Below are 24,007 nucleotides of genomic sequence, written 5' to 3' on the forward strand. Positions count from 1 at the left end.
GGAAACCGATGTTTTATATTATTTGAAATTGGAAAAAATCAAATTCTCAGTTAGAGGATCTGTACAAAATGTTTTCAAAACCTGGCAGGATTTAATCAATATTATTTTAGAATAAGAGAAATAACTATTATTGCATTTAACTCCCTTCTCCATCTCTTATTTACATATATATTTACTTCTCCCTTTCTTTTGTTTAATGTTGCCTTATTAAAAAGCCTTAAGCAATTTTCCTTTAGCTAAGCTCTCCTTCTCAGGGGTGGGGTTTGATTTGTCTTCAGTTTTGTTGGGTTATAAATTGATCTGTTTGTATGAAATGATTACAATGAAAATTAATAAAATAAAAATATAAAAAAAAAGGAAATTGCATAAACATCATTTTTTGAAGCATTGACATTAATAACAATTAATAACTAATTAATATTGTATTAATTAATCAAATCATACATAACTTTTTTCCTGTCACTGTTAGATATTTTTAATTTCTTTTTCGTATGATGTAAGACTGTTTACTTACAATAGTTGTAACTAAAATAAAAATATTCTTGCAATTCTGAATGCTTTTCAAACGTGTTGCGTTAATTAATTAACTATTAAATATCTCAGAAACTAGAGCCAATCTGGCAAAACCAAAGTCATATTCTTAATCAGCACCATAAACTTAATATAAAACCGTTCAGACATCGTTGGCACCAAAATCACCATTATTATTCATGACGGCTTCAAAATCCATACTAACCCCTACTTTCTCTTCTGTTCTTTTTCTGTGGTGGCGATCTGCACCATCACCACCCGATCAAAGCACCGTGATGTCCCTACATTGATGGATTACATTGCCAGAAGTCCACATGACCATCATCATCAAGTTCTTCCATGAGAACCCTGAATATAATGAGGACTTATTGAGGTCATTTATGTTAGGTAGAATGCCTAGAGGAGGCTGGGCGGTCTTGTGGCCTGGAACCCCTGCAGATTTTATTTTATTTTTTCTCCAGCTGTCTGTTGTTTTTTTTTTTGGTTTTTCTGTCCTCCCTGGCCATCGGACCTTACTTTTACCTGCAATTGCTGAGCGCTTTGAGTAGTGAGAAAAGCTACTCAAAGAAAAAGAATTATTATCCTGTAAAGCACTTTGAGCTACGTTGTTTGTATGAAAATGTGCTATATCATATAAATGTTATAAATGTTGTTGTTGATTACTTTATTGGAAGTGTAATAAGCTGCAATGCCAAATCAATACTCAGCTAGACATAGAAGCCTGCTGTGTGCTGATTTTCACAGAAAATCTGTTGAAAGTAAGATTTTCAAGTTACAGGCTTTACAGTTCAGCCAGCAAACAGAGAGATGAGTGCTTTATTTATTTTTTTTTTAAGTAAATGTTCTATTGATACAGGGAGATCCACTCGAAAGAGGCCCCAAATATTCTGTAATAACTCTCGCTAGGATGAAGCAATCTGAACGAAACAACGTGCAATGTGCTCCTCACTATATGGAGCTTCGAACAAGCCAGGATGTCCCTGTGTTGGAGTGATGAGGTAGGCACTGGACAGCTGTCATGACGTTTAACCTCCGTTTGCAACTTCTGGGTACATACCGCCTGTAATCCTTCACTCAATTGACTTCTCATCAGGATGGCGGTGCACAGTATTGAGCAGCGTGTCTTCATGGTGCAAACCTATTGGGTCACCAACTCGTTTAAGCAATGTCAGAATCAACTGGATGATCATGAGTTAATGGAAGGTTCCTTCCAGCAAGACGGAGCAATGTGTCACACATCGGCAAGGAGCATGGCAGAAACTGAGTTCTTCTTCTGCAACAGGGTATTTTCAAAGGGGCTTTGGGCACCAGTCGCCTGATCTGACACCACCAGACTTCTTCCCTTGGGGTATGCTCAAAGGAATAGTCTATCAGAACAAGCCTCACACTGTGGAAGATTTGAAGGAGGACAAACAACGTGAAATTGCTGCTATAAACTTTCAGACGCTTGCCGATACGTTCAGGAACATGGAGCGGTGTGTGGAAATGTGTTTGGCACAAAACGGAAACCAATGTCAAGCATCCCATGTAATGTAATCAATTACACATATGTCAAGGTATATTGCGGATTTTTTGTTCAGATTGCTTCATCCTAATGGGAGTTACAACAGAATACTCGGGTCCTCTTCGAGTGAATCTCCCTATAGTAATGAACAAAATGAAATTGAATTTGCATTGAGAGTCAGTGTTTTTCTTTAGAAAAAAATTTGCAAAATAAATTGCATTTTGTCTACCAGCAAAATTCATGCCATTCACACAAGAAGAAAGGTATTTAGTTCCTGCCTGGAAATACAGTATTCACATGAACTAATATGCATATGCTTTCCTTTCATTTAGTATTTAAATAACAATTGCTAGTTTAAAAAAAAAAAAAAATCACCCAAATCATACCCTGTCACGTGATGACATTTTTGTTGAGTCGTCAGTTGCATGTTGCAGTTGTTCTGGTTGTACGTACTAAGATGATCACTTTGCTAAAGATGCATGGCAAACAGAAAAGAAACTGAGAGATAAATGGTGCATGAAAAGTACATATCTGTAACTTCCTTAGTGTTATGTTTACCTCCGGGAAAAACAAAGCAAAAACACTGAATTTTTTTCAACAAGAAAAAATGTCATTATGTCTAACAGAAACATGTAAATATCAAAACTTTGACATAAATACAGGAAGAAAGGTATGTCAAGTTTCCACTACTGCACCGATGCAGATTTGGTTCATGTCCTTCATTTGATATCTTTTGAAAAAATCACCAAAACAGTTTGATGTTGCCAACAGGACAATAGAAATGAGTTCCTCTGCACACTTTGCTTGTGAACGAAAGGGTAGAATGTCAGTGCCTGAACCGCACGATCGACATAATAACCCTTGGGTTATTGTAGGCTACTACAGCACAAGGCTTAACAACTTCCACATTTCCCAGACAAAAACACTGACTGTTGGTGCATTCTGAACAGTGCTTAGAGGAGCTAATGTCTTTTTGGTCTTCCCACTTGACCGTAAACATTTTACCATTTTGCCACGTACTTCAACCCTAACCCTGAATTCACCAGGCATATCATGGCAGTTTGCTCGTACAGTGCATTCACTTGATTCAACTAATGTTTTAGTTTCAGTTAACAGATAAAAACTAGATTTACATTTTTTCCACTTTACACTCCATTTTGTGTTTTGTTTGAAGGCTCATTAATACTGATGTTACCACAGAGTGGAGATGGCAGCAGACCACTGTACATGTGAACAGTACAGCTGTTCCTAGTAGATAACTCAGGCTTAACTGTATTTACATAGAATACTGAGAACAAAATATTCATTGGGTTAATGCCAAGTCATTTGGGTGGGGGAGTTGTTAACAGCAACTTTCTGAGTGGAAACGCAGCATGTCATATTATAAATGAGAAATAAAAGTATTGCACTCTTCTGCTGTTGCATCCCATTACAAGTAAAAGTCCAATACGTTCTGTGTTCTAAGATGACACTTTGCTCATAGATGCTGCCTGGGTGTGGTCCGTGTTTTTGCTTGTTAAAGTCTTGTGTTTCTCATTAGACAGTCAACCTAAAAGCTGTTTACATCCAAAGAACTGACAATAACAGGCTTATTACACCATTCTTGTTACACTCGGCGACAGCAGTAGCTATTTGGAAGAAGCTAGCTCCGGCATGTTAATTGCCAACTATCATGCTACCTTGAAGGTCACCAAGATCATTCATTTTGGCCATTCCAGTTCTTAACTGAACACCAGAAACACTGGTCTGCCCGAATCATATTACACATTTCTATCTCATGGTATATATGTTGAAATGTAGCATTTGTGGGGTGGGGGGGTTGGGATTGGGTAGGGTTATGGGGTTGGTACCTTGTAAACTGCCAACTCTGTAAAAGGATTCTGTAAAACAAGGAGACCTGGCTCTTTCTTTCCAGTTTTTAGCCAATCCAGGCATTCACTTACTATCCATCCATCGATCAATCCAAATACCCACTGAATCCAAATCACGGTCTCAAGTTATTCAGTTAAGGAGGCAAATGTAAGAAATAAGAAAGGAAGAAAATATTTTACAGGAAGAATACTTTATTATTATTATGTAATATCACTGCTTTGAGAAAATTAATTTAAATAACATTTTTAAAATTGGTAAAACATAATGCATTGAACAACTAACAGGGCTTTGGAGTGGAATGAAAGTTAGGCATCCCAAGAAGCCTATCTTTAGTAACACAGAAGGGATTATATTACATGTACCATTAACAAGCCCAGGGTTTTTTTTAAAGCATAATTAAACAGGTAGAATCTGTTAGAAAAGAGAACACTATACATTTTTTATTTCAATTCTTTGAAAAGTCATAGAAGAGGCATCTTTCACCTTGTTCACAAATCATACCTTGTCCTTTTTGCCAAACAGTTGAAACACAGGCCCCATTTGGAAAGGAACCATTCCACACCATGGATTTAGGGCCATTGGAATGGCTGAGGTGCAAGAGGTTAACAACTTATTTCATGAAATACTTTTATGTAACACTACAAATATCTGTTAAGTAAACATGCAAATTACTTGTGCAGAAAATGGCTTGGTTACTCTTTTACAATGAAAAATACTTTCAGTTTTTGATTTCATTCTTAATCATTTACAAGTATGGTCATTGCTTGCTTCACAGTTTTTCTTCAATAAAGATTTTTATTCCATATCCAAAGTTACTTATTACAAGTAAGTTGGATGTGGACCTATATTTTTTTGTCAAAAATAGATTCATAATACATTTCTAAATATATTACTCCCAAAACATGTGCAAGTTTGAGGTTACACAGTTGCTGTCTCCATTTACCCCAAATTTTGGCGAGGGTGAAAGAACATTACAGTTTTGTTATGCGGTCTTGTTGGATTTAACTCGTGGTTTAGAACTCAAGTAGCAGCTTGTTCTGTGAATTAGTGAACACCACTATGCTGCTGTGTGAGAAAAGCACAAGACACTTAGCTACATAAGAACTGTTTAAAGCAAAAAATTAATATATATGGCTTAAAAATTCACTTTACCCTGTATAACTTAAAGCTGTAGGGGAAATTGTTTTTAGAAGATCAGGACCCAACAGATGATCTTCATGATTTGTTGAAATTCAACATTATGAGGAAGAAGAGCTACGTGCAGAAGCAATCATTGAGCATTATTACTATTATTATTCTTTATTTAGCAACTGCTTTATTTTTTAGGGCAACTTTAAGAAGTGAACCGTAATACATAGTACTTCAGTGATCAGATGGTATAAATTTAACAAGAAATAAAGAACAACGGTCAGGCTCATACGCACTGAATCTGATTTATGAATGATTAGACTTTCATAGTTATATAACAGTTGCTGCCGTGTGCCATGTATTCAATGCATTTTTCTTTCAATGAAAAACTGGCAATGACATAATACAATTGGTATCTTAAATCAGGCGGCAGAGAGCTCAGTGGGGAAAAAAATTAAAATAAATAAGCTAAGCGAGGTGGTGACAAGAAAGAAAGAGACAAAGGAGTTGGACAAAACTTAAGGATGACAAAACACAAGCCAGAAGTGAAATACACAAACAAACAAAAATGAAGAGAAACATCTGCTCTAGGCACTCAAAGACCACAATGAGCGTTCAACTTAACACTACATAATCCTAACTTTTACACAAGATATGATAATGAAACAAGTTCTCTACCAGTGCTGTGGAAACTATTACTTGGTGAAGCAACCAGCAAAGAAAAAAAAAACACACATATCCAGCAAGCACAGAATCAAGTAAGTCATTTCAAATTTTACAGCAAAGTAAAGTACACATAAGTGGGTTGGGTGACAAAGTATTCCTAACTTTATGTCATTTTTGGGTTATAAGTTCCAAACATACTGTATTTTCAAAATACAAATATGCTTTTGCACTCTTACCAATCTATGAGATAACCATTTATGACTGATAAATGGATTAACTTCAGCAGTTAGTACTGGTGTGATTTTGAAGTTCAATGATAAATCCCTCATTAATTTAAATAAGCCTTAAAACAAATCAAATAATCAAGCATCATATGCAACATTAAGGTAAGAATTTAAAATTTCTATAACACAGTCCCAAAATCTTATAAAGTCTTGGAAAAATAAGTCAACTTTCAACCAATAAGAATATTACAAGTGGATAAATCTTTGTTTTGGAAAAACAAATTCTTTGACACCTATTCATATACTGTGTCTCATCTCCCATCAAATTCTTATCCCAATGCTTACACCACTTTAAAACCTTGCCATTTTACAACAGTTTCATCAAAGAAGGTTGCTAATGAGTTTTTCAGATTTTAATTTGTGTGTGACAGTCGTTAAAGGACATTCTGTTCAAACGTAAACAGCTCAGTGTGTCTGCTTCTATCATATGCTCATGATGTTTTCCAACTAAATATGTTTCTTGCAGCTGACCAATTACTCATTCATTTTCAGTTTCAAGCACTGAAGTGACACTCTTGTCCTGACATGAGGTTGCTTGTATGACTTTCACCTCACATTTAGTTTGTTTTTCTTTTTAACCTCACTGAACATGCATAACTCTGTACCTTTTACATTTAATCAATTAATATCTTTAAGTAAAAAACTGTATTTTCCAAAATCATTATCATCAGGGGCAATGAGATGGTCCTTTCTAGCTTTGGCAAGTTTCATTGCTAGAAATTCCTTTCTGTCATGCCATTCCTTTAATTCTTCATTTCCATGGGCCAATTGACAGTTTTCTTCTTCTGTGCAAATGCCTTTAAGGTGCCTAAAATATAATAAAAATTAAAATTTACATTTTTGTTTTTACTTCAATTGGTATAATATCTGCTGGTTTATGGATATACATTACAAACCCTGCCCTTGTCACAGAGCACAACTAAAACAAATCCCAAATAAGCTGGAGTTGCTGTTTAACTTGCTTTTAACAACGCTGGACTTGTTTATTTTTTTTTCAAATGTTTGGCTTTCTGAAAAAATTTTGGGTGATTATGATTGAACATAAATAATTTCAGTCTGACAGTATCATGCGGGAATTTGAAGAAATACAATATTAACTTGAATTGAATTTAGTGTGTTTAATTGATTAATGTTGCTGACATATTGCATTCATTTAATTGAGCTAAAAATATTTTACTGTTGATTCTTGTTTGTACTCAGCACCTGAAGCTTCTTGTTTCAGTGTCCAGCAATAGTTGACCAGCACATTCACTTTTCATTATATTTAAAACATTTTTTCTTAGTAAGCACAGCCATCTCCATTTGCTGTAATACGGCAACTCCCAATATCGGGCTAAGGTAAAGTCAACATCTGCCATGTACAATTCAAGAAACAACACACCCTTGATTCTCTGCGGAAAGCTTATTCAGGACGATTAAATTATTTTTGCTTATCAATTAATTGATCAATTATCATTTCAAAATATCTGGAATTTTAATAAAACGCAACATTTGTGCAAACATTTTATTAGAAAAATTAAAGTTTTATTCTTTTACAATGCTCTCATTCATAACGATAGTACAAGTACTGTATACTTTAACACTACCTGTAGCTTACAATTTTTTTCGTTGTCCCTGATGTCCTTAAATTTTTCTGACATACACCAAGAAATACATAGCTCCTTATCACTGCACTATTAGCCTGCTTTTGTTTTGTAAATGTGTGGTTTAGCAGAACGCACCGCTACATCCCCCCACCCCCTCATTCAATCACATGAAAGCAGCGCCCTGCTGCAATCCTCATAGTTCAAGTCTGTGTTGAAATGTTTATCTTGTGATGTGTTTGTAAGGAATTATATAGGTAATGAAATATTGTGATTTGAAATGCATACATTTCATCTGTGTTGCGGGTCTACAACGATCTGTGTAAATTTAGAATGACAAAGGAAATGTGAAGCAAAAAATGCTGAACACAAAGCTAAAATAGAAAATGTTTTCATTTGTTAAAGTAATAACAACATAATTTTGACATGAAGGATATATGAAGACAGAAGCCCAAATATTCACGAAACACTTTCAGAAAAGGTGCAACAAAACAAGTATGCTTTTACTCAAGAATAAAAAGAAGAAAAAGAAATTGCTCATTTGACATGTTGCTGAAGCCCAACTGTCAGTCGGTACAATGTAAAAGACATTTTGCATACGTGTGTGTTTGCATGTTTCATTTTCAACCAGTTGTCACAGTGGTAATGCTGCCTAGTCACGGATCAGTGCAGATGGCGTAGTAGATAAACTACCATTTAGCAATGGAGCGGTAATAGGTTCCAGTCCCGCGTCATTTTTGCATTTAGCGCTTTGAGCAGAGAATAAAACTGAATTTAAACAATTTTTTTTTCAGTTTTATTCTTGGATTCTTGAATAAAAAAATCATTCAAATGACATGTTGATGTAAATATCTGTGTTTGAGGAAAAGTAACATTGATCATAGACACTGCACTGTGTGTTTGTTCAACAAGACACCAAGAAGAAATGATTGAAATGCGTTTGTGTGTCTGCTTTTATCTCTTCAGAGCTAACTTTTACAAGTACCATAAATTTACACCAGCTGTTGCAGATTTGGGCAGCACAGTGGCACAGTGGGTAGCACTGCTGCCTGCAGTTAGGAGACCCGGGTTCGCTTCCCAGGTCCTCCCTGCGTGGAGTTTGCATGTTATCCCCGTGTCTGTGTGGGTTTCCTCCGGGTGCTCCAGTTTCCTCCCACAGTCCAAAGATATGCAGGTTAGATGCATTAGCGATTCTAAATTGTCCCTAGTGCGTGCTTGGTGTGTGTGCCCTTCGGTGGGCTGTTGCCCTGCCCGGGGTTTGCTTCCTGCCTTGCGCCCTGTGTTGGCTGGGATTGGCTCCAGCAGACCCCCCATCACCCCGTAGTTAGGATGTAGCGGGTTGGATAATGGAGGGATGGATGGATGTTGCAGACTTAAATCAAATGTATGTTTTTATTATATAATAGTAACAATAATAGCAGCTCACTACTTAAAACAGGGGGCCCGGGATCAAACCCACAACCTCTTGGTTATGAGACAGTAGTCCTTACCTCTGCACCAGCCAAATGGACGTGTTTACTTCCTATCAATTGATAGTTGGGCTTCAGTTTTCACACATTGCCAATAACATGTAAATTGAACCATTTCATTTTCTTCGGTTATACTCTTGAATAGAAGTGCACTTGTTTTGTTATAACTTTTGTGAAAGTGTTTATTTGATATTTGGACTTCAATCTTAACACTTTATATACTTCATGTCAGCATTTTGTCATTATTACCTTAACATGGAAAGTTTGTTTTAGTTATGTGTTCAACATTTCTTGCCTTGCATTTTCTGTCAACCTATATTTACACAGATAGTTGTAGACATGTATGTATTCCACATAACAATATGTTATTTACCCTATACAATTCCAGACACCTAACTCCCAGATAAAGAGACTAAACACTAGAATCCCTGAAGCCTACGAAAAATCTCTTAATCCCGGCCCACCTTAAATTTCTTTGCACCTCCTCATTAGCATCTTTTGTTTTGTAAATGGGTTGATCAGCAAAAGCAGCAAGCAGCCTGCTGTCCCATCCCCACTTTGACAGAGCTCAACTCGGGCAAAAAGTTCTCCCAGGTCAAGCCATAGGTCCTTATCTGCGTGTGATACGCCTGGAGTTGTATAGTGTAAATAATGTAGTATACAGTGGAACCTTGGATTGCGAGTGACTTGGTCTGCGAGTGTTTTGCAAGAGGAGCTAAAATTTGTAATAAATTTTGACTTAATGAACGAGCGAGGTCTTGCAATACGAGAAATACGTATACGCTTTGTCTGCTGAACGTCACGTGATCACAACTGAGCTGATGGTTCTTCTCTCTCTCGCTGCGGGATTGTGGGCAATCGTCTCCCATTTTAGGGCTCTGTTGGCGTGCCTCACTCATATAGTCAACATCCGTACGAGCGTATACTGTATACTATAGCATTGTGACCACGTGTGTGTGTGTTGTAATGTGTCTCAATCTTGCACCCCAAAACACGAAGCTGAGTCTCAGTACTTTAGGAACACCAGCTTTATTCAGCTTGAAACAGGAACTGCACGGTTATTTATTGTAGCGGGATCTGTCACTCTCCTATACACAGACACAGCAGTCAGGCAAGGTGAAGGCCAGGTTAGTGGCCAAGTAATACTGTGCCCTGCGCATTTATAATGTTCCTTGTATCACCATCAATGGCAGTCTCTTATAGCATGTCCGCGATCTTTCGGATTCGCTTTTACGGCGAACTGCTACAGTGCTGGGAGCCTGCGGTTGCTTTGGTACGCTCTTCCGCATGTTGTCCCGTTGGGTGGAATCCCAAAAAAGTTTAGAAACTCACTCACACCAGCCATGATTCTTTTCAAAGGTAAAGTGAAGGTTAATTTGTTTTATGTATTTTTACTTTATATTTTGTATTAATCATTTTTATATGAATAGTTTTTGGTTGTGGAACGAATCATCTGAGTTTCTATTATTTCTTATGGGGAAATTCACTTTGATATATGAGTGCTTTGGATTACAAGTATGTTATCAGAATGAATTATGCTCGCAATCCAAGGTTCCACTGTATTGTTATTTCGAACACATGCATTTCATGTGTGTTTCATGTCTACAAAGATCTGGGTATGTGTAGGATGAAAGGAAATGTGAGGCAAAAATTGCTGAACGCATACCTAAAGCAGAAACTTTTTCCATGTTATACTAATAATGACGTGAAGTGTATAATGTGTGTAGACTTCAGTCCAAATATCAAATAAACATAAAAATATCAAGAATATAACAAAAAGTAAAAAAAAAAAAAATCATTTAATTTACATGTTGCTGTCAATGAGTTACAAACCCAAGCTCAAATGTCAATTGACAGAACGCTAATACGTATTCCAGGATAGTGTAGAGGTATGAGCTGCTGCCTTATAACTGAAAGGTTGCTGGTTCGAGAATGGGCGCTGCACATTTTGAGTAGTGAGCTGCTATTATTATTACTGTCATATAATAAAAACATACGGTTGATTTGAGTCTAACACCCGGTGTAAATTTTCTATTGTTAAGCTCTGAGAATTTTGCATCTGACTTGACTCCTGCTGCCTCGGTGGAGGATGAGTGAGCAGGCTGCCAGTGCTGATTGACACATCTGCAAAACAAAGACGCCGATGACAAGGTACGAGGGAATTTAAGGTGGACCGGCATTACAAATATGTGTTAAAAATACATTTTTACATTAAAATAAATTTGATAAAATGTGTATCACAATAAGTCTCATTACTAACTTTAAGGTCTAGCTTAATACTTTCAAGATTGTTGCAAACATCAAGGGGAGTAAGGCTGAAACTACTATTATCCATTGACAAAGGCTTACTGTATACATACAGTGTATTGTTTGATTTTATCTGTTAGATTAGTGGTTTCTAGGTTCCAACCACTTTCACAATCAGCAAATCTTTTTATCAACCTTTATTTAATCTCATTATTTAATTAGCTGCTGTTTTTTCCTTCTCTTATATTAAGAAAGGTGCATTACAATTTTTGCAGTTTCTTTCAATGCTTAACTTTGTTTTGGCATTTTCTTTTAAATTTTCCTTTTCAATGGAGTTTGCACTCTTAATTATATTCAATTACACACACCACTTGAAACAATGAATGAGAAAAGCGAGTTATTTCACGGTTAACAACTTGTGTGTGTATTTGTAAATAACAGCTTAAATGATTAAAACATTTAAAAACAACAAAATATTCAAAAAAAAAAAAAAACAATTATTCTTCTGCATTTAACACACAAATCTTTGCTTCTATTTGTAAATATTTTGGCAAATTGAGTTTGTAAGTTCGGTACTACCATTAACACAAATAAAAAATAAAGAAATAAAATAAAGTAGGAAATAGCTTGCTTAATTAAAGTTGGAATCCAATTAAAAGAGAAATTGGTAGTAATGAAAACTTGAAGCCACATGGGGCCCCCAGGGCTGAACTTGATAGATGTGCTAGACTGGCAGCAAAGACAGAAAGATGAAATGAAGGTCTCATATTTGATATCTCCTATTTCCTATACAGCACAACATTAATTTCAGGCCATCGTCATCATCAAAAAAATGCCATGTTAAAGAATATTTGCATATCGTTGATGGGTCAGGCTCTGCAATTAGATAAGGATTTTGAATAGCTAAAGAAATGGAAGGAAATGACACAGAGTGATGCTTGATTATTACCGATTGTGAGTGAAGGAGGGATCACTTGTACACTAACACATTTCTTTTTGGGTACTCCCATGTAGTGGTTGTGCTCCCATACAGAGGGAACCGATTTTTTACAGATCTTGCAAGACACATTTTTGTCAGATATGAAGTTGAAACGATTCCACACTTTTGAATTCACTGCTCTTCGATCCCCTACCGTATTTACATATTCTGTCTTCACTATATCTGAAACTGTGATTAATGTTACTCTTTTTCAATGAAGTGATGCATGTAACATATATCAAGCCAATTAATTTTGTTATCAATTAGTTGCCAACTATTTTCAGTATTGATTATTATCAATGACACTGATTAGTTGTTGCAGCTGTATTCAGTTTCTGTGCTTAGTTGTTTTACTCGTTTGCATTACTAGATCAAGGCCACAGATGATTATTATCATGCATGTTAAAAAAAGAACTGTTAGAAGCCTATCTACTCAGTGTCTCAAAAGTCACTCTTCCTTTCTGACCAAGTAGAAAGTAACTATTTTATTAAGATTAATGTATAGTGCTAGTCTCATGAATTCCTATTGCTGTACACTGCAAGTCCTTTATAAGGTTATTCAAGATTATTTTAAGTCAATACATACCGTTCACAAATCCTAAAAACACCCGTTGGGAAACGATACTGCCAACAATTCTGATCATCCTCAGAGTTGAACACTTTCTCTTTGTGTTTCTCCGAGGTGATGTGCTTCTGCCATTGTTTCTCACTGTTGCAGTTCTTTCCACACAGCCAGCAGTGGTAATTAGCCTGAGATTAACCACAATGAGAAAATGTATTAACTGAAAACTGAAATAAAGGACAGTGCCTCAAAACTCTGAAATCGTGGTTAAAAATGATGAAAGAAGCAGGCACAAAGGTTAAGTAAAATCACTATATACATTCTGTTCATATCACTCCAAAGACTTCACATGATCAGTACCTTCTATAGCTGGCAACTGCCATTTCCTTTACTTTTTATCACATCTTTACTATTAATTAAAAAAAAATGATGTACGTATGGCTAAAAGCAGGGCTGGGCTAATTAACATAATTTAAATGTATGCATTTTCAAGATATTCAAAATAAAATACACTAATTTGTATTAAAACACATCAAAAGCAGCTGTAATTGTAACCAGTTATTTTTTTCATTGCATAAACAAAGTAAAATAAGAAAAAAAAATGTATTTTTGTGTAACATAATTTAATATCACTTTCAAAAATTAAGACACAAAATAAACACTTGAATAATAAGCACACACTCAACATCGGTTGATGCTATGATACTATGATAAATATTGTCATGTAAAAGAAGACTCTTCTTACCAGCAGTGTGACACTGTGTTTTGAAAGAGCAATATGAAAACGCTGCTCATCTACATACCTCATACCGCCTAAATGAATCTGCAGTATGCCTGCATTTTTCATCACTCTAAAAACCACAACCTTTAAAACACCATTATGGTAACAAGAGTCATTCAAATACATTTTTTAATACTTATACAAACAATATGATCCCACTCTAAGGATAATACATACCACTATAGCCTTTTTCACTTCCTTAATATATAAGTACCACTATATTACATGATTTGCTCAGAGTCTAAAGATGCAAACTTTGGCTTCTTGGGGCTATACAGTCAAATCTTCCAGGCAGACAGATGCAAGGCATGTTTTATTTAAGTCAAAAGGAAGCCTAATCTCATGCCAACACACAGTTCTGGTCATACAAAATAACTTCTAATTTATAAACTGCAATTGCCACCAATCCATTTTAGATTTAGATCAACCTTTTTCTGCCTTCTCTCAAGTCAAGAATTATCAGGTTTATCTTTATATAAAAATGAGCAGGTTACACATTGTATCTGTTTTAAATAAATAATTTTCAATGACAACTTTTGACTGTTCATTACCAAAGTGAGTGTAACGTTTATCTCACATTCAATTTTAGTAAATAAAATGAATTCTCTTTTCAGTACAGTAATCCCTCCTCCATCGCGGGGGTTGCGTTCCAGAGCCACCCGCGAAATAAGAAAATCCGCGAAGTAGAAACCATATGTTTATATGGTTATTTTTATATTGTCATGCTTGGGTCACAGATTTGCGCAGAAACACAGGAGGTTGTAGAGAGACAGGAACGTTATTCAAACACTGCAAACAAACATTTGTCTCTTTTTCAAAAGTTTAAACTGTGCTCCATGACAAGACAGAGATGACAGTTCTATCTCACAATTAAAAGAATGCAAACATATCTTCGTCTTCAAAGGAGTGTGTCAGGAGCAGATCACGTCAGAGAGATAGACAGAGACAAAAGCAAACAAATCAATAGGGCTGTTTGGCTTAAGTATGCGAAGCACCGCGGCACAAAGCTGTTGAAGGCGGCAGCTCACACCCCCTCCGTCAGGAGCAGGGAGAGAGAGACAGAGTTTGTTTTTCAAGCACAAATCAATACGTGCCCTTTGAGCTTTTAAGTATGCGAAGCACTGTGCAGCATGTCGCTTCACTAAGCAGCTTCACAAAAGATAGTAACATGAAGATAATCTTTCAGCATTTTTAGACGAGCGTCCGTATAGTCTAGGTGTGCGTACAGCCCCCCTGCTCAATCCACCTACGTCAGGATCAGAGAAAGCGCAAGAGAGAGAGAAAGAAAATTAAGTTGGGTAGCTTCTCAGCCATCTGCCAATAGCGTCCCTTGTATGAAATCAACTGGGCAAACCAACTGAGGAAGCATGTACCAGAAATTAAAAGACCCATTGTCCGCAGAAACCCGCGAAGCAGCGAAAAATCCGCGATATATATTTAAATATGCTTACATATAAAATCCGCGATGGAGTGAAGCCGCGAAAGGCGAAGCGCGATATAGCGAGGGATTACTGTACTCTTATGACTAGTTCTACTTACTAGCCACATTTTATTTTTGATGGGCTCAAAAATCAACTACAGAAAAATTAGCTTTGCTTTTCTGAATGAATGTGAGAAATAATACTTGTCTTCAATGAAACTGTTCTACCTTTTTGGACAAATAAACTTAATTTTAATAGAACAGAATTAAGTAGTGCCTGGTAATGAATCAAGCTGAATTATTTTATTTTTATGAATAAACACCTTACATTACAAGTGTTACTTCCTATAGCTGGAAGTGCATGTAATGCAAAATCTTTCTAAGAAAAACTACATAGTAAACTGTTAAGTTTCATGATGTTCCGTTTCATCAACTGATGAAATACAATAAATAGATGCTATTTTAAAAAACTGACCCAAGTATGAACAAATGTATTCAGGAATAAAAGCAGGCGTTTGCCAGGTATTCCCATATTTATTTAGGAATTGCATGTATGGAAGTTTTTACAATTTTATAAAGACAACAGAATAGTGGCAGAAATCTGCAATTTACAGTCTCAATCAAACTGAGAAACATGAGGTTCGCCATCTGCTAGGCATCCCAAAGAAAGTTTTTGGCAAAAATGACAGCTCTTTTATTGAACACTGTGCTCAGTGAAACAAGGCCACTGCTAGGTAAACATCTGTGTCACTTTAATATTGTGCCTTTTGTTGATCAGTTCATTTTCTGCTCACTTTAACTATTCACAGTAACGGACATTTTAAGCAAAGGTGCCCAAACCTTTGCATGCCACCGTACGTGAAAATACGTTTCAGATATTTCAAAATATGCTTTGCTTCTCTCTATTACTCAAGTTTATGAACCTTTATTACTACTCGTATTGTTATACAGCAGCAATGTCACTGAATTGTTATAATATCTTAGATTAAGGTTAAAATATACCATAACGTACAAAATATATAAAACACTGATCAATAACATCATAATATCAAATAAATAGTCATTGGAAAAAAATATGGAATATACTATTACTTTTTCTTATTAGGTGGAACTATACACATCAGAATATACTGTCAACAGTATACAGTGCATCCGGAAAGTATTCACAGCGCATCACTTTTTCCACATTTTGTTATGTTACAGCCTTATTCCAAAATGGATTAAATTCATTTTTTTCCTCAGAATTCTACACACAACACCCCATAATGACAACGTGAAAAAAGTTTACTTGAGGTTTTTGCAAATTTATTAAAAATAAAAAAACTGAGAAATCCCATGTACATAAGTATTCACAGCCTTTGCTCAATACCTTGTCGATGCACCTTTGGCAGCAATTACAGCCTCAAGCCTTTTTGAATATGATGCCACAAGCTTGGCACACCTATCCTTGGCCAGTTTCATCCATTCCTCTTTGCAGCACCTCTCAAGCTCCATCAGGTTGGATGGAAAGCATCGATGCACAGCCATTTTAAGATCTCTCCAGAGATGTTCAATCACATTCAAGTCTGGGCTCTGGCTGGGTCACTCAAGGACATTCACAGAGTTGTCCTGAAGCCACTCCTTTGTCATCTTGGCTGTGTGCTTAGGGTCGTTGTCCTGCTGAAAGATGAACCGTCGCCCCAGTCTGAGGTCAAAAGCGCTTTGGAGCAGGTTTTCATCCAGGATGTCTCTGTACATTGCTGCAGTCATCTTTCCCTTTATCCTGACTAGTCTCCCAGTCCCTGCTGCTGAAAAACATCCCCACAGCATGATGCTGCCACCACCATGCTTCACTGTAGGGATGGTATTGGCCTGGTGATGAGCGGTGCCTGGTCTCCTCCAAACGTGACGCCTGGCATTCACACCAAAGAGGTTAGTCTTTGTCTCATCAGACCAGAGAATTTTCTTTCTCATGGTCTGACAGTCCTTCAGGTGCCTTTTGGCAAACTCCAGGCGGGCTGCCATGTGCCTTTTAGTAAGGAGTGGCTTCCGTCTGGCCACTCTACCATACAGGCCTGATTGGTGGATTGCTGCAGAGATGGTTGTCCTACTGGAAGGTTCTCCTCTCTCCACAGAGGACCTCTTGAGCTCTGACAGAGTGACCATCGGGTTCTTGGTCACCTCCCTGACTAAAGCCCTTCTCCCCCGATCGCTCAGTTTAGATGACCGTCCAGCTCTAGGAAGAGTCCTGGTGGTTTCGAACTTCTTCCACTTACGGATGATGGAGGCCACTGTGCTCATTAGGACCTTCAAAGCAGCAGAATTTTTCTGTAACCTTCCCCAGATTTGTGCCTCAAGACAATCCTGCCTCGGAGGTCTACAGACAACTCCTTTGACTTCATGCTTGGTTTGTGCTCTGACATGAACTGTCAACTGTGGGACCTTATATAGACAGGTGTGTGCCTTTCCAAATCATGTCCAATCAACTGAATTTACCACAGGTGGACTCCAATTAAGCTGCAGAAACATCTCAAGGATGATCGGGGGAAACAGGATGCACCAGAGCTCAATTTTGAGCTTCATGGCAAAGGCTGTGACTACTTATGTACATGTGCTTTCTCAATTTTTTTATTTTTAATAAATTTGCAAAAATCTCAAGTAAACTTTTTTTACGTTGTCATTATGGGGTGTTGTGTGTAGAATTCCGAGGAAAAAAATGAATTTAATCCATTTTGGAATAAAGCTGTAACATAACAAAATGTGGAAAAAGTGATGCGCTGTGAATACTTTCCGGATGTACTGTAAATGATACAAACAGTTGGTTTCAGAAAGGTGCCCTAAATAGGAACGCAATTCCAAAACCACACACTGATATGCCCACTCAGAATACATCCTGAAACACGTACAGTTCATATTTTGGATGTGGTAGGAAACAAAAAAGTACACAACACAATGCAAATATCAACAAAAGAAAAAGAAAACAAATAATTTCTCTAACCATTTCTTCTGCATAGTCTGTGGGCATGTGGATCTGCTTTCCATTTTCTCGTACTGCAAAACATGCAGCCTCCTCTCCCTTCTCAGACTTTTGACTCTTGAGCCACAACTCATACAACTGCTCCATGTCTGAAACTGTGACAGGAAAGAGAGTGCAAGGATGAAAATTACATTTAAATCTACTTCTGTTATTGTGAGTTGTAAAATGATCAAATTGGAGAAGGGACTTAAATGATACTTTTAGCTCTTAATATGATATAAACATTTATGAGAAATTAATTAGAGACTATACTTTCGTAATTAAGAACATAGACATAGGAAAGCCATTAATAATTTTTGTTCCTGAAGAGGCCAATCACATACGAGGCAAAACACTGTTCTATTATAACACTGTAAGTTATACTCACTATTATTGTCTTTCATGAATGTCCACATGTCTCTCTCTTCTGGGCTGTGAGCAAAAGTACAGTTTCCAATGTACTGGCATTTTTTCCCTGAAGCTATATGGATGCATAACTGTCAATATAAGCAAAGAAAATCCAAAAATATTGTGGTGGCCTATTCATTTATATATTAATCAAATCACAAATAAATTAACTTGTCTGGTTACTCCAGTCTAGTTACATATATTACAGGTACATACAAACACATGCAAATATATAATATGCAACACCTCAAAAGTGTCACAGGGCGATTGCCTCCATGCCACACTGCATTGATGCAGCAATTCAAGCAAAAGGAGCCTAAACCAACTATTGAGTGCATACATGGACATACTTTTTTTTATTGGTCTAATGTAAAATTCTAATTTTCTGACATACGGAATTTTGAGTTTTTATTACCTGTAAGCCATAATCAGCAAAATGAAAAGAAATAAATGCTTGAAATATACAGTGATCCCTCGCAATATCGCGCTTCGCCTTTCGCGGCTTCACTCCATCGCGGATTTTATATGTAAGCATATTTAAATATATATCGCAGATTTTTTGCTGGTTCGCGGATTTCTGCGGACAATGGGTCTTTTAATTTCTTGTACATGCTTCCTCAGTTGGTTTGCCCAGTTGATTTCATACAAGGGAGGCTATTGGCAGATGGCTGAGAAGCTAGATTGCTTACTCTTCTCTCTCTCTTGCGCTGACTTTCTCTGATCCTGACGTAGGGGGATTGAGCAGGGGGGCTGTTCGCACACCTAGACGATACGGACGCTCGTCTAAAAATGCTGAAAGATTATCTTCACGTTACTATCTTTTGTGCAGCTGCTTCGTGAAGGACATGCTGCACGGTGCTTCACATACTTAAAAGCTCGAAGGGCACGTATTGATTTTTGTTTGTCTCTCTCTCTCTCTCTCTCTCTCCCTGCTCCTGACGGAGGGGGTGTGAGCTGCCGCCTTCAACTGCTTTGTGCCGCGGTGCTTCGCATACTTAAAAGCCAAACAGCCCTGTTGATTTGTTTGCTAAAGATTGTTTTCTCTATCTATGTGACATTCTGTGCTCCTGACACGCACTCCTTTGAAGAGGAAGATATGTTTGCATTCTTTTAATTGTGAGACAGAACTGTCATCTCTGTCTTGTCATGGAGCACAGTTTAAACTTTTGAAAAAGAGACAAATGTTTGTTTGCAGTGTTTGAATAACGTTCCTGTCTCTCTACAACCTCCTGTGTTTCTGCGCAAATCTGTAACCCAAGCATGACAATATAAAAATAACCATATAAACATATGGTTTCTACTTCGTGGATTTTCTTATTTCGCGGGTGGCTCTGGAACGCAACCCCCGCGATGGAGGAGGGATTACTGTATCACTCTGTGCATAATGAGACTTTGGCAACGAGATTTTTAAAGTCACACCCTCCTCTCAACCATATTCAAACACGCACGCGGAACTCTCGCCTCTCATTTGTGTCAATCCTTTTGACAGACACAGTTCCTGCTCTCTCAGCTCTTATAAATTTTAACGTTTTCCTCACTTTAAGTTCACAATTAAAGAAGGCATATTATGTCCAGATCTTTTTGAAGAATTTCATCACAAAAGATTATCAACAGAAAAAATGAGTACACTGTCAATCCTAGCACAGAGAAACGATGAAGTCAAATGAATTTACGCAAAAAATGTTGATTGGTTACACGGTAAATTGGTTAAATGCGCATCAATAGACTATACTGAAACAGTCAGTGGTGATTGTGTGGAAGATGAAATCAACAACTTACAATATCCGGAAGAATATCTACAACCATTACTACCGTCCGGTCTTCCACCGCACGAATTACTGTAGAAAGAAGGATGTATCCAAGAAATGTAATGTAGTACAACTTCCACGAATAACATTAGACAACAAAGGAGATCTTGATATGCCATTTGTATTACAACGTTAACAGTTTCCTGTTAGAATAGCTTTTGCAAAGACAATTAACAAAGCTCAGAGGCAAACATTCGAAAAAGTCATTTAATAGAGAGAAAGAAATAAAATTCAATCACAGGCAGTTATATAGTTATACATCAAAATTCAATGTGATATTGACAAAAACTGAATTAAAAAATTGTTTTTACTGAAGTATTAGATACAGTAAAAGTGTAAGTTTAATAAGTATTTGCGTGTTAATTTCAAAGCCAAACAGAACGAAATCGTATTATGCAATGAATCGCAACATGAAACATAATTTACTTTCAAATGATTACGTTTTCTGCGGTGGGTTGGCACCCTGCCCGGGATTGGTTCCTGCCTTGTGCCCTGTGTTGGCTGGGATTGGCTCAAGCAGACCCCCGTGACCCTGTGTTCGGATTCAGCGGGTTGGAAAATGGATGGATGGATGATTACATTTTACTATTTTTTAATATGGTTAATTACGCGCAGTAATGTAAAATAGTTAGTTCTATTATGCATATGTAACAATTCCCATGAAAATAACAATCTGTTTAAATTGTACATCCGCATCCCCATACGCGAGCGGAAGAACCACAAAGAGGCTAGCGTGAAGCGCAGGACCGGGGGTTGGTGAGCAAAACCCCCTAGTGTATATATATTTATCTTTACATTTAACTACATTTCTAACCAACCCACTTACATCAAATTGCAAAGGAATGGGTTTTTTTGTTGGGAGGCTCCGAATAGTTGTCCACTTTTTACGTTCATTAGACATCACCAGCATGACACGTCTCTCCTTAGACCATCTAGAAGAAAAATTGAGATGAATGTAATTAGAAATTAGTAAATACTGCAGAATATTGCAACTCTTATCAATTTAACTGTGCATTTTTTGGTAGAAAGTGTAAGCCTTGGGGAGTTATCAGCATTGTGGGTATGAAAAACAGTTCTGCCAAAATATTCCATTTACAATCAGTTTTGTTTGTGAAAAAAGTAAGATCAAATATTAGTGACTTAAAAAACTGAAAGAAGAAATTTTACACAACATCGAAGGTACCTGTATTCATTCCAAGTTGGAAAAAAAGCCATCCACTCAAACTACCTCAACACTGTCCACTCCTCCCCCAAACCTCTCAGTCAGCTGGACATGCACCTATTTTCACTGCCCACAAAAATGCAAACCAGGGAAAAAACTCTTACAGTGTTACACAGGATATTATAAACAAATCAACCTATTCCAATCAGACTTTGCAGGCCTAATTTGAACTACGTATGTTTGCCTTAATTAAACAGTTATGTTTGTTTTTAATATAGTGTTATCACATGTAAAATAGTTTTAACCCACAAGAGTTGATTGTATGATGCATGAATTATTAAGTTTAAGTTCAAGAAAAATATAAAATTATTTTCTTATTTTTTTCATTCAACTGAACATTATTTTAATGTTTCTTCAGGTTGAATGTTCTACCTCTGTTTGATCTAAAAAAACAGGAAAGCATGACATTATAGTTTGCTATCCTTTAAGCTTGATTATTCAGTGAATTAAATATTATATGTGAAAAATACATATAATAAATAAAATACATACCATATCATACTTAGTGTTTAAGAAGCAAATACATTTCCTCCATTAGAACATTAAAATGATCTTGATGAGCACAGGTCAATTCAGACCAACAAGCTTGACAATCACATTCACACAATTTCTCCAGAATAACATCAAGTTTTAAAAGTCCCCAAAGTACTTCTGCTTACCACTATATTTGGTAACTTATTCCAGGTGTCAATGGATATCTATGTGAAGAAAGATTTTCTAATGTTTGTGTGAAATCAACTTGAGCATTTTCCATCACCTCCCCATGTTCACGTTAAAGAATGTATTTTACAAAAATGATATCATGTTACTTCTTAAATCTCCATTGCATAAACTAAAAGAATTTAAGCTTCTTCAGTCTTTTCTTGTGACTCATACCTTGCAGAAATGGAATCAGACTAGTCACTCTTTCCTATATTTTCTCTAGTGCTACTAGGTCCTTTTTATAATTGGGAGATCAAAACTGTGCACAGTATTCCAGATGAGCCCATACAAGTGCATTACATAGCTTAGGTATAACCTCACTTGCCTTATTCTCCACAAATTGGGCTACATAACTGATCCTATTAGCCTTTATAATCACTTCTGTACTCTGTCTAGATGTAGATAGTGAAAAGTCCACTATGACTGCATGGTCCTGTTCATAATGCGTATTTTCAAATTTCAGAACACCTGCCAGTATGTATTCAAATCTAGTATTTTTACTTCCTATGAGTAATACCCTACATTTATTTACATTAAATTGAATCTGCCGCAAATCTGACCAAGCCTATTGTCTGTTTAGGCCAATTTGTAATGATCTGGTTAATTCTACATTCTCTGCCTTTCCACCTAATTTGGTATTATCTGCACTTTCAACAATTAGGTATGTTCTGGTCAAGATTGCTTATAAATATACATTAAAACAAGAACTGACCCCAGCACTGATTCCCAAGGGGCACTACTTCTAACAGCACTTAATTCTAAAAAAGACCTTTGTACTATATCCTTTTGCTTTCGCTCTTAAAGCCAATTTTGAACCCTCTACACAATTGTGCCCTAAATTATCTTAGTTTAAATCGCTACAGTTTCAAGTTGTACCTTTTAAAATCTTTCTGAAAATCTAGATAAATTATATCATACACACCTCTCTGATCATATTCTTCACCGACAACAAATTTGCTTAGCATGTATTAGCCCCACCTCCCTTTCAATGCTCCACATCCACCCTGAGATGCATTGGCAGCAGGACTGTTATAATAAACGTAGCAAGAGAGGCAACAACAAAGCAACATCAAATTCTTTCGGACTGACACAATATGATTTTTTGCGTGTTTGTAGAATATCAGCATTTTAGTGTAATATGATCTTTCTAACTACTGTGCTGGACAACACGCATAGGCTGGCATTCCCGCTGGGTTTGCTTCCAGTTCCTTAACTGGCCAGGAAGCAAATATAATAGGGGGATTGGGAGAAGACTCTGTTTCAAGGCTGTATGCTCCCCAACCTGATAGATAGCAGCATCCCATGGTTTTGGTACCCATTCAGACACTAGCAGGGAATGCTGAGAATTGTAGTCCAGTAGTACAACCCTGCAGGGATCCATAGGTGCCACTAGCGGGTGCTGCAAAGAGTTACACTCTCCACTGTTTGGGACTTTCATATAGCCTAGAAGTACTTCCAATGAGTGAAACTTTGGCACAGGAAGTATTCAAAGGTCTTCAAAAAAAAAAACAAACTGTCTTCTCAACGCGAATTGGAGCTGGGAAAGACAGACAGGGAACACTCGCTGAGGAGGAGGAAGAGAAGAAGGAGAAGCAAGAGCAGCAGCAGCAGAGCAGAGGAAAGGAGAGGAGTGAAGAAATGTGTGCATAATTACAGTATGGAAGTATTTGTATAAAATAAAACCCTTTGTTTTAAACTCAAAATGTGTTTGTGCATCTATGTTTGGGGCTTTTTGACACCCCCTGTTGACCACACTAATTAGTAATAAACCTGGTTCTTGAAATGTAATGGTCAATCATTGGCTTAATTGGTTCTATTAATTTACCTGTAATGCATGTTAAGCTTA

The 24,007-nt window shown here is 36.8% G+C and overlaps 1 protein-coding gene across 1 annotated transcript in view; it reads right to left on the bottom strand.

The window, feature by feature from the left end:
* Positions 1-4,133: 4,133 nt before the first annotated feature.
* Positions 4,134-24,007, bottom strand: part of zc3h7a (zinc finger CCCH-type containing 7A) — a 103,198-nt gene continuing 83,324 nt past the window's right edge. Inside the window, exons 19-23 of the mRNA XM_028813864.2 lie at positions 21,064-21,169; positions 18,410-18,518; positions 18,004-18,137; positions 12,850-13,013; positions 4,134-6,793 (exon numbers count right to left, since the gene is read on the bottom strand). Coding sequence (XP_028669697.1) covers positions 6,604-6,793; positions 12,850-13,013; positions 18,004-18,137; positions 18,410-18,518; positions 21,064-21,169 — 703 coding nt within the window. The 3' untranslated portion in view covers positions 4,134-6,603. The remainder of the gene's footprint in view (positions 6,794-12,849; positions 13,014-18,003; positions 18,138-18,409; positions 18,519-21,063; positions 21,170-24,007) is intronic.

The sequence above is a fragment of the Erpetoichthys calabaricus genome, chromosome 11 (genome assembly GCF_900747795.2).
Source record: "Erpetoichthys calabaricus chromosome 11, fErpCal1.3, whole genome shotgun sequence".
Taxonomy (NCBI): domain Eukaryota; kingdom Metazoa; phylum Chordata; class Cladistia; order Polypteriformes; family Polypteridae; genus Erpetoichthys; species Erpetoichthys calabaricus.